Source organism: Cupressus sempervirens, chromosome 10 (genome assembly GCF_028749045.1).
Source record: "Cupressus sempervirens isolate cs-2001-9-10 chromosome 10, ASM2874904v1, whole genome shotgun sequence".
Classification (NCBI taxonomy): domain Eukaryota; kingdom Viridiplantae; phylum Streptophyta; class Pinopsida; order Cupressales; family Cupressaceae; genus Cupressus; species Cupressus sempervirens.
In genome coordinates this window covers 987,854,362-987,867,012 of record NC_143127.1, presented here as the reverse complement: position 1 = coordinate 987,867,012, position 12,651 = coordinate 987,854,362, and the positions used below count along the sequence as shown (strand labels likewise).

Sequence of the window (12,651 nt, the reverse complement as noted above, 5' to 3'; positions counted from 1 at the left end):
ATTGTTTGGTTAAAGAATCTTGATCTTCCTTCATAATGATTTCTTTACAAGAGCCTTGAACTCTTAGAATTGAGTGAAAACCTCATCATTGGTCTTCAAGAAGAATATCCAGGTCTTCCTAGAGAAATCATTGATAAAAGTAACATAGTACTCATATCCTCTGAGAGACTTTGTCAACATTGCTCCACATACATCTAAATGTCCTAGATCAAAAACACCTTCAGATCTGGTGTCATTCCTTGGAAAAGATTCTTTTGTAAAATCCTTAACACACATCCCTTGTATACATTATCATGCTATGTGCTCACCTTTGAAACACATGTCACCATCTCACAAAGCAATTTAAGTGCTCCATGATGAATATGACCAATCCTCCTATGCCATAGATCTGCAAGATTTTCGGATTACTACTTTTCATGAGTTCCTTAGAAGTATCAAACTATAACCTATAAAGGTGACCATTCCTAACTCCAATAGTTATGGGTAATTTCCAATCATTAAGCTTAACCAACACATGTGTCCCTCTAAAGAGTACATTATACCACCTATCTTGAAGAACAAATATAGAAATCAAATTTATTCTTAATCCTAGCACATGAAATACATCATGAAGTGGAATTATCTTTACATTCTCCCTTTGAAACTAAATAGTCCCTTTCCCAATTAGGTTGAGTTTCCAGAAAAGTTTTCAATATAAATTTGGATATTGGTGTTCTCTAACTTATAACTAGAGAAGTACTCTCTAACTCTTGTCATATGAAATGACACCCCACTATCTATATACCAAACACATTGAGAGGTTTAGCTAACCATACAAGCTATGAGTGAAAACTCATCTTCCACTCTACTGGAGACTTCTTTTGTACTTGTTGAAGTTGCCACCTGCTTCTTTGACTTCTTTCTTTCTAGGAAAACACTGACCTAGTTACCATACTCATGAAAACCAAAGCACTTGACCTTAGAAAATTTCTTCTTCTTCTCACTTTTTTAATTTGATCATTTTCTAGACCCCTTCTTTTCTTTCCCTTTTCCCGCTATGGAAATGTTCTCTTGTTCCACCTCACTATTCTGATTCTTGCTGGCCTGATTGACAAGACTTAGTCTAAACTCCTCTTGAGCGAAATTAGTCCATACTCAATCCCAACTAGGTAAGGTATCTCATCCACTGACAACTTGAATAAAGACACCCCATTTCTTAGTAAAATCATTTAGGGCTATTCTCACAAGCTTTTCATCTCTAGGGCTATCTCTAATAGCTTTTATCTTGTGCTTGACAAGTCTAAGCCTGGTGAGGTAACTTGTGACATCTTCTCTCTAGTTCATTTGAGTATTCTTCAACTTCTCTCTGAGTATCATCCTCCTATTGGTGGTAGCATTCTGGTATATATTTAGAATGGCATCCCACATCTTCTTTATTGTATCTAGCTCTGAGATATGTAGAACAATATGATCCTTGACACCATCAAGGATTGTCCTCCTCACCTTGCCATCATCCTTCTTGTATGCTGAAAGATCTGTCACATTTGTATGTAAAACTACAATAGTGGTAACACAATCCTTGATAGTATGTTCTTTCAACAATAAAGAAAGTTTGGCCTTTCAAAAACCAAAATTTGGGGAACCATCCAATTTGTCTTGATCTCTCAAACTAGCTAAAGCCATCTCAAGGGATAAAAGCAATAGTAAATCTAAAGAGATAAACCTAAGTTTTATAAAACCTTAATTTCTTTCTTTTCGAAAAACTTCTCTACCCTCAACAATGCTCTAATACCATGTGAATATTCTTATTATAGTCATTGATTATTAATCTCCTATCTTAGATAATTATTAAACTGTAAAAAATAAACTCACACGTAATATCAAAATATAAAATAACAAAAAATTCAATTATAAAAATAAAGAAATAAATTAGCAACATAATAAACACAATATTTTTGGACAAATTGTCCCTAGAAAATGTTTCTTAGATTCATTTTGATAAGTGAGTGTCTATACACTTAAGTCATTTACTTAGTTCATGCCGAACAAGTAGTATATGCTGAGCACATGTATAAGATAGAGCATGCCGAGTCCACAGTGAGTGCTGAGTCACTCAAGTGTCAAGTAGACAATGTATACCGAGTGATATAGATGTTGAGTAAGTAGTGTATGTCAAGTCATTCAGATGTTGAGTCATAGTGTAGAAATTAGTATATGTCAAGCATCAGAGACTTCAAGAGGTGAGTAATACAATTTTGTCATAGTTGTTTGTATTGACACAAACTACCATGTAAACCATTTTTGAGCTGACTTATAGATTAAATTACGATATTTTGGAGATAAGGATGAATTTTAAGTTGGAATCCCTATGAAGTACATGCATCCAATTAGATAAAGGGAAGGTTTAAGTAGAAAAATGGATGAATCACAACCATTGAATCATACCTAACCCTAAGTCACCTAAGTCTTCTTAAGGAGGAAAAACCCTAAAAAATTTATGGTATGTGGAAGGAGTGAAGAGAGAAGTTTGCATGCAAAAATAGAGCATTCATGGTGGCTAAAGAATTGTGAATTAAAATTGCAATGCAAAATCAGTTAAAGGAGAACAGAGGAAGAAAATAGTACACAATAGAGAGACATATGATCAAGAATACATCAATTTAGAGGTGATCTGTAATAAAGTAACAAAGTACTAACCACAAGATCAATGCTGAGACATTCTAATAGGTGAATCAGTTAAATCTCTTAATAGAGTATTCCTAACATGCTATATTGAAATCTTCTAACAAGGTGCTTACTTAATTGTAAGTTGAATTCTTTTAACAAGGCACACTTCTAATAGGGTGTTGAAATACTTTAATAGGGTGAGACCTAATAGTCTTTGTAAGCCTTTAACAGGGAAAACTTTTCATAGGGTAGATCATGTTTCATGATCAAAATATTGTAACCTTCATTGGATACACTTTAGTACTATAGTAGTGAAGATTTGTGGGTGTCATCCCCACCATAGTTTTATCTTCTCATTAGAGGGTTTTTGGGTAATCATATCTAGTGTCATATATGTGTAAATATTTACTTGTTTATAGGATTTAGATGTACATGCTTTATATGATATTTCAGTTTACTTAGTGAATGTATGAGATGCATGTGTGGTCAATGTTTTCATTAGTCAAACTTTAAACTAATGATTCACTCCCCATCCCCCCCACCTACAAGTTTACCTTTCCTATTGTAATTCCAACTACCTAAGGGAAAACCAGTTCTATAGATGAGAAATTATATTTATAGTTCAGAAAATCAAGAGATAAAAAATTCCTTTCCTCTCACTAGTAGAACTCTGACAACCTCCTAATTTCTCATGCTGATATTCCTCCATTGCTATCTCCAACACTATTACTGTGCCTTTTGCTAACACTACAAGACTATTTTCTATCATTGCAAATTCTTCTACAACTTATGTTCTCCAAATGCCCACTTGATCCCCTTATATATTACTCTTGTTGGAAAACCAATGACCGAGATTGATTCTTAATTGACAGTCAAAATTAAAACAACTTAACAACCCTAATCAAGTTGGATTCCAATTTCTTCTAAAAGGGGTCAATTAATTAATAAATATTTGTCCCAAATCTAATTAATTTGTTAATAAAATAATTAATTGAGCACTAAATAATAACATAAGGATGAATAACTATCCAAGCTAAACAAAACTAACATTTTGGACATTGCTAAATATTCCCTGCCACAAGAGATCACAAAATTAGATTGTTAACTATTAGTCAGTGTAATTTATTTTGAACAAATTGGTAACTATCATACCTTATAAACTGTAAAAACCCTCCTTCACTGAGTCTTGTACTTTGATCAAAGTTATTAGCTGAAATAGAAGGAAATTGTAGTTAAACGAATACCTTCCTCTATAAAAAACTATACCGTTTCTCAGACCAAAGTAGACCTTTATGCACTTTAAAATAACTTTAACCCTATACTCATGAAGAGGGCTTTTGCAATTCATTAAAAGGAAAAACAATACCACAAATAGATTTAGGGAAGACTTAAATAACATGTGGAGTGTATTTAAAATTACAGATCTTACTATTGATACTTCATCAATTTCTAGGAAAAACAAGGTTCATTTCATCAATAGTTTAATTTGAACCATTTTACAATACAACCCTAACTAAGTATAACATTTATTGATTACATTATCTAAATTTATTTTCACGATCAATGTTTCAAATCAAATAATCATCAGTTTCTTTTCCAACAATTAAATTGAATTTATCATAAAGATGAAAGAATTAGAGAAGTTCTTTGTTTAATCCTTAACATATATATTATAAGTGTAATCTAAACACTTATCTTCTTCATGAAATTTTTAAAAATGTGATCCAAAATAAGTAAATTTCAAATATGATTCTAAAAAAACAAATGATTTGCAAATATTTTAGGGCTTTAAAAAATACTACAGTAAAATGATTTGATTTTATTAGTTTATGAAAAATGTGATGAAGAATATCTCCTACAACATCATTCATTTGTAAAGGTATCTAAAGGAGAAATAAGTTTGAAGTATAATCTAGAAATTTTGAATTAGCTTCAGCAACTCCTACAGTAAAGTTCTTTTAATTTCATTAGTTCAAGTGAAAGCAACATTCCTTTTAATTTGTAGACCATGTCCTTCTTGTTTGGATCAACAAAACCTTTAGGCTATTCAATGTAAACTTCTTCATCCAGTATACCATTGAGAAATGTTGACTTGAAATCCATTTGATAAACCTTAAATCTTTTGTATGCAACATATGCAACTAGGGTCCTAACACCTTCTAATCTTGCAATAGGAGAAAATGTCTCTCTATAGTATATTAATTCTTCTTGAGAGTATCCTTTGCATACCAGTCTAGCTTTGTTCCTTGACACCTTACCATCTTTATTCAACTTATTTAAGAATACCCACTTAGTTCCAACCACATTTTTATCTTTTAGCCTAGGTACAAGAGTCCATGTTTTGTTTTTCTCAATTTTTTGTATCTCTCCATTCATAGCCTCAATCCAAGTTTCATTTTCTAATGCATCTTTGACACTTCTAGGTTCAAAATCAGCAAGTAAACAAGTACCTTTTAGTTTACTTCTTGTCATAGTACCTTCAATAGGTTCAACTACCTCAAGATCACTATCTGAACTCTATTCTAATTCTTCTTCACTTTCTAACTGGGAATCCTTTATCTTCTTACCTTTTTCTTTGAGTGAAAGTTTGGCTTCAAATGCTAACTCAATGTTCTTGGAAGTTGGAACATATTTATCATAGTTATCTAGCTCAAATGCAGTCAATCTTCCTACTATCGCTTCAAAATTTATCTTATGATTTGCTTCACATCTTCTTTCTTGAATTGCAAAAACTCTAATTGCATAAATGGGAAGTAATTTTCTAAGAACTTTACTTACAACTGTTTCCTCCTCAATATCTCCTCTAGAAGCCTTGATAGCACTGACAACTACTTTGACTCTTTCAACATATTTGGCAATGTTTTTATCCTCTCTCATCCTCATCTGGTCAAATTGTCCTCTTAGATTTTTTGCTTTGGCTTTTCTCACATTATCATCACCTCCATAGATTTTTTTTAGCTTGTTCTACATTTCAAAAGCTATTTTGCAGTCCTTGACATCATCAAATTCTCCATAGCTTAGGGTAGATGCAATATCTATCATCATGGTGTTATGAGTCTTTTTCTCAGCAATGTCATTTGTAGATAATGTACCAGAAGGAGTTACATATGCTTCATCTAGATATTTCAATCTTGTATCTACAATGGAAGCTAGATAGAGTCTCATGAGACCTTGCCATGCTAAAAAGTTATCCCTCTTAAGCCTTGGAATTTCCCTCTTGTAGGACATCTTGATCTTTAGCTTAGATCCTTGAAATCCTTCTTGTAGACACCTAAAAATGTTTAAATCTTATTTAAAAATTATTTCCTTATTTATTAATTATTTAATTAATAAATTGACCAAAAAACCCAAAATAAATAAAAAATTTATTTTTTTGCCCAAAACTTGGCCAATTTCCTTAAGACCACTAACCTCTTCCAAAATCTTCTAATCCTTCTTTAATTTTGATTAAATGCTAATCCCATCATTTCCTACCCCTAATCCCAACTCAAAATATTTAATTAAGATTAAATATTAATCCTCATGTTTATTAAAAAAGTTTTAATAAATATCTCCTCAACCCAAACCCTTGAAATAAATAAAACTTTATTTATTTCCTAAAAATCTAATTTATCATCATCCTAAGAAGTTCTAGACTCTTCTAGAAAGTCTTCATCCTCATCTTAGGAAATTCTAGACTATTCTAGAAAGTCTTTATCCTCATCCAAAGTCTAGACTCTTCTAGAAGATGTCTTTAAACCTAATCCTAATCCCCTCCTAACCTTGTCACATTCCATAAAAATGGGTTAAGACTTACTAACCCAAGCCAAAGTTAACAAATATCTCCTCCTTCACCCACCCTCATTAAATGCCATCCACTTGCCTATCCCTAAGCTAATCCTAAACCATCCTAATCTATCCTCTAATCATTTACACAATCCTAAGAAAGCTTAAAACCTTCCTAATCAAGCCCAAGTCAAAATTTCTCTCATCTCCTTCAAAATATCTCAACCATAAAATTTTATGAAGCCCACTAGGCCATAAATGACTCTTCCAAGCCTTTTTATTTCTCTTACAAGCCATTATTAGGGTCTTTATGAAGATTTTATCGCTTTGTTGACTCATCTTTCCCCTTTCCTCCATCCTCTCACTATGTGACATGTGTCACTCCTTGATTGGTTGTAAGGAAGCACAATCCATGTGCTCTCCTCTCATGCAATCTGAGCCCTCCATGAGCTTTTTCTCATCCTTGCATCTTAGCCCTCAATCCCTCGAGCCTCTTGCCTATAAATTGGATCCTTCCCCTTTGCAAAAGAACACAATCCATGAAGTAAAGTCATAATGCCATTTTGAGAAGCCATTTTACATCAAAACCATACACTCACACCCAAATTCTAACTCCATTTGAAGCCCTTTTTGAAGCATAAAGCTTGGGCATACATCCTATCTATTTAGACAAAGCTACTCAACAAGAGAACTTCTTATTGAGAGAGTCCATTAATGGCTCATATTCTCAATTGAGAGCTCATCTTAGCCTATCTTGAAGTTTATGAATTTTGTTTAGTTTGTAGAAGCTTTATTTAAATTTGGTTTCTATTAGCATACTAACATTGCTCATATACACTTCTTACAAGCACCAATTGCTCTGAAACCAATTGTTGGAAATATAGATGGAGTAACTAAGAATGGGGGGTGAATCAATTGCCACAAAAACAAATCCACAGATCCCTTAGATGTCTTACATAACTAGTTACTATTGTCACTTAGTAGCCACATAGAAAAATATTGTAACTCGGTAGATGAATTGTGTATTAACTTATTATTGATCATTAAGTATTCACAATTATTAAAATGCATGCAAAAAGAAATAACATGAACACAAGAGACGCCTGATTTAATGTGAAAACACAATATGAGAAAAACCACCAAGTAACTAGCTACCAATTTTCACTCTTCTGAAGTGAGCCCTATTAGGAACCAACTCTATTAGAGGTTACAAAACACACTGTTAGGTGTGACCCTATTAGAGAATTTAATCACCCTACTATGAGTGGCCTTTTTAGAGGACTTTAGAACAATTTAGTAGAACTATCCACCTTGTTAGAGGATTACAAAAATGGTTGCTAAACCAAATCTGTTGAGAGATTTAAAATTCACTGCTACAATTGCGAGAAAGTAACAATGAGTGACCTAAATGAGATGCAACTAATCTTTGTTAATACAAATCTTTGTTCTACTTCACTAGATCCTTACTGATCGAATACACCTTTGCTGCTCCTCAAGGATATCTGATCCTTCTTCAAAATTTTCTCACATTTCCTCTGTACACAATCAACTCACTTGCATGCTTGCTCATTCATACATCCATTCATACTTTAGAATTCACAACTTGACCTTTTATTTATACCTTACAAATTGTCAAGTTGGCTCATTTACAAGTTATATTTACCAATAAATAGTACATCATTTAACTACAGTTATTACATGAAACAATTAAACATTATTTCCCAAAATAATGAAATCCTTCATTGACCAACCCTGCTCGGTAAACACTACTCTAGAAATGATTTCCAGTGTTAACCAAGTGAAGCTTGGTAAAAACTACAAACTCTACAAAATCCTTTGGAGAATGAGTGAACTCTGTAACACTAACTTTCCTTCACTGACCTTGTGAGCTTGGTAGAAATTGACTTCTGCCATAGAATCTTTCAGCGCCCAAGTGAGCTCGGTAGAAACTATCTTCATAGTGTAACTTTCAGAAATGCTCGGTAGACTCTGTAATTCACTTTGCTGACCTTTTGAACTCAGTAGACTCTGTCTTTTTATTTTCTAACCAATTGAGCTTGGTAGACTCTATCTAATAACTAATATGACATTTGTGTAACATCAAAGACAATACACAATTGAACAATTGTATCCAACACAACATTTCTTTTAAATTTATCAATTCAAGTGAAAAAAAATTCCTTTTAATTTTATCAATTCAAGTGAAAACAACATTACTTCACAAATTTCTTCATCTTGACTTTGTTGGGTAAGGCAATGATAGTTGCACCTGGTGGAGTTCTAGCCAAGATGATCATAGTCTTCGAATGGCTAGCCATAGAAACAATAGAGTCCAATCCTTACAAATATTAAACAAAAAGTGATTTTGAGCTTTAAGTTGACAAAATATTAATTGCATTGCCTAAACTCAAGTTGCAATTGTAGTGTTGGATATGCACAACAAACTACTTTTGAAAGGTAATGCATTATTAAATTAAATTTAAGAAGAATGGGCTACCAATTAGTACTAAAATGAAATAACCAATCGTCTAGCAATTGAATTTTTGAATAGATCATTTGGAATGTCACAAAAATACTTAAAAATACACATTTTTTTCCTAAGTTACAAGAAGAAGATGGAGTAATAAAAAGAGAAAAGGCTCAAAACACTTTCCATTCTCTAGTGAAAAGTGCCATTCTACAAGCTTCATAGTATGTTTAAGGCATTTGTCACATCTTTTAGTTGTTAGTGTCACCTTGCACATAACTAGACCATAAATGGTCATTACTAAACCCTTGGCACTAGCATTGCTAGCAAGACCCTATTTTTGAGAGCCATGAATTTATTGTCTACTAGAAAATTTTGCATTGTTTGATTAAAAATTTTAGGAAGGTGGTAAGAGCTAGGAATGCACACATTAGAGTTTCCAACATCCACAACTTGATTGAAGGTAGGGGATTTCTTCAAATATAGAAGCAATACCACCATTATATGGACCCCTTGTCAGAGCTTCCTCATATTCTTATGGTGTTGAATATGATTTTTTCTTTTTTGATATTTTGAAGTGCTCTTGCAGATATTCACCTACAAAAGACCCTCTTTGATATCCTAACTAAACTCCCTTGTTTCTCACAGACTCCACACTTGTAATCACTGGTGTCATTTGTAGAGCTGTGCGGATTGAAGTAAGATTGGCTATTTAGCTCGTTGTCAATATCAGAACTACAAAAAGCTAGATTATAATGGTGATTCGACTCTCATTTCTCAATATCACCTCCCCTGTAAACATTGCAAAAAAAAAATCTCCTTATAGAGACACTTCATACGGTAGAAAGAAAAATTTATAGATGTATATGTCTGTGGGTACGTTGAATTTTGAGAACATCTCAATTCTATCATTTGATAACTTACTGTGAGAGAAAAAGAGTGTTGAGAATGAAAACCTGGAACAAGGGACAAATGAAGAAGATTTAGATAGATATATAGCTAGTTATTTGAGAAGAAAACATAGTAGAGAATATCATTTTATACCATAGAGTGGTGATCACTTGGGTGATGGGATCTCCTCCAAAAACATCATTTATTCTATGCTCAAGAATACACACCACCGCTCCTGTAAAGATGACGGATGCAATGGTTGCACACCACAATCCACGAGTAAATGGGAGTAGAAATGCCCATGGATCATTCTCGCCATTAGTAAGGGGTACCACCATTGCCATGCCATTTTCTATAAACGGAAGTGTCCAATCCAAAAACTTGCTTCAATTTGCTAAAATTGTAGTATCACCCACCACTGCGTCGATGTTCTGCCAAACAAAACCTCATCAGCAATAACATTCGAAATTAAATTTAAAAGTTCCTCATAAATGATGCTTAGAAACTAAAACTGTAGCGTGAGAATGAGACGGAGACATTGAGGTAGAATTGATAGACAAGATCTTCATAGGTATGAGACTCATAAGGAATGAGATCATATTGAATGGCATAGTCCAGCCGCCTGAGAGCTGCGTCAAATATATCCTTACAGAATCCCTTAACAATGCTTTGATTACAAATTTTATCATATTTGACTATTAAGAACTCCTCAAATCCATACTTTATGGGCACCGCAATTTGAAGCCTTTTGCCGATTGTGGGTGTCACCCAACCTCATGGAATTTTTGTGTTTCCCCCTGGCCAAATCACTATCTTAAGACTTTCTACGCTATTGTAAGGAGGTAGGGGAAACACACTGGACAGATGTTGAGTTTCGTCCATCGATGTCCAATAACCAAGCACATGGTAACTTTTTCCTACCACATTTACAATTTCATAACTAGACCCTTAGAGTTCTCCATTGCTAAGACTTCCAGCCCCGCTTAGCCCTATAAAATTAGTTTCCAATATGCATTGCGACAACCGTTTGCCTTGCTGAAACAACCTGATTCTTGTCAAGTCCATTGCATTTCCCAGTGTTAAAGGAGGGCTAGAAGGCTCTGAGAAGATAAAGCTTATATTACTGGAAGCCAATTTAGTAATGGCCCAAGCTACCATTTGTAAGTTGTCATAAGCCAATAGTCCATATTGGTTGAGCTCTGTCTGGGCGTAATCCTCATCCAGGTTTTTAGCTCTAAATTTTTTTTTCCACCGTTTAATGAAATTCATCAGTTTTTCTAAATTGGGAACATAAGTCTTCACTCCAACAATGCCTTCCATGGATGCCATAGTGGAAGCATTTAGCAAAGTATCCAAAAGACTAGTAAAGCCATCTGTTGTTATCCAGACATAACCGGGACCCGTCATTTCTACGTCATGTGCCTCTGCAAAGAGCTTCATCCCAAGACTGGCTTCCATGTGAGCAATGAACACTCTGGACTGCATATTATTCAATTTGAAGAGCTCTCCCCTTATGGCCTCCCTGGTCACGCTTGGGGAAATTGAGGATCTATATTCTATTTCAAATCCCACATCCCTCAGCGCATCGTTCAGCAAATTCACAATGTCGAAACTAAAATCATCGTCAGGATAAAAAACCACAATTTTTCTCCAGCCATCGTACCTGACAAGACCCGCAATGGCCTTCATCTGCAACGCATCGCTCCATGCCATTCGAACAAAGTATGGAAATCTAGAGTTGGAAAGCAGGGGACTCATAGCAAAAAATGACACAATCAGTACATTCACTGTATCTCCTATATCTGATACAAATCTTGCAACCTGAGACTTTTGTGGCCTGATTATCGTGACTGCTTCCTTCTTGAGGAGGTCAACAGCTACATGAGTAGAATCATTAGTTTATTTTGTTAGCCATCCATACATAGGATTCAGTAAAACTAATAAATTGGGGAAAATACGGGGATAAGGAAATTGCTTCATCTTCACTTTTGAGTAGGTCAACGGCTGCATGATTAGAATTAATAGCAAAAATCTAAACTTAGCCATCCATAATTACAAACCATTACAAAAAGCTTGACAAATTGTAGGAAAAAGGGAAAAAGAAAAGTGAAATACCGGCAAATGCACCACGGAGTGAATCCCCCTGGCTGTCTTGGATATTCAAGTCGAATATTGTGCCATTGAGAAGTTGTGGATCATTATTGATGTCCTCCATGGCTAAATCAATGGCGGTTTTGGCCACTCTCCCCACAAAAGAATCAAAGTCTATGATAGCTCCTACATGAACGTTGTTACCATATTGTGTTGAGTAGCATATATTTGAAAACAAAATAATAACAAATATTATTGCCAAAATTTGCTGGTGGAAATCCATGAGTGCACTACCCTCCCTTGTCATTTTGTTAAAGATGAGTTGAAACCTTCAATTTCACTGTCTTCTCATAGCTTCAACAAAATTCGTAGACCATCAAACTTTGTACTTTGTAAATCCTAATCTCTCTGTGTATGTATATAGGTGATGTCTATACCAACATCAGAATAGAAATTTTTTATTAAATTTAAAATTAAGATATAGTTTTAAAATGATTTTTAATTTAATTATTGAAAATAGTAAATTGGCGTGCCATTTTGATGACAGCATATAGAGATTGGCATATATATATATATATATATATATATATATATATAGGAACATTGAAACAATCTCTCTCTCTTTATATATATATATATATATCTATATCTTCCTCATGAAGGTAGTACTTGTTGGAATATTTAATGCAGAAATTGACATTTGCCCCTAGAGCTAAACACTCACCTACCCCCTTGACATCTAGAATAGACAGAAAAATTAATACGAGTAGGTGAGGTTTTCAAATTCTAAA

General features: G+C 33.9%; 1 protein-coding gene across 1 annotated transcript; it reads right to left on the bottom strand.

Annotated features, from left to right (window-relative positions):
* Nucleotides 1-10,717: 10,717 nt before the first annotated feature.
* On the bottom strand, nt 10,718-12,167 carry LOC149537281 (glutamate receptor 3.5-like). The gene is made up of 2 exons (XM_089806433.1): nt 11,885-12,167; nt 10,718-11,646 (listed from the first exon to the last, which is right to left on the bottom strand). Exons 1-2 carry the CDS (start codon nt 12,165-12,167, stop codon nt 10,718-10,720), a joined length of 1,212 nt encoding a protein of 403 aa, XP_089662559.1.
* Nucleotides 12,168-12,651: the final 484 nt, after the last annotated feature.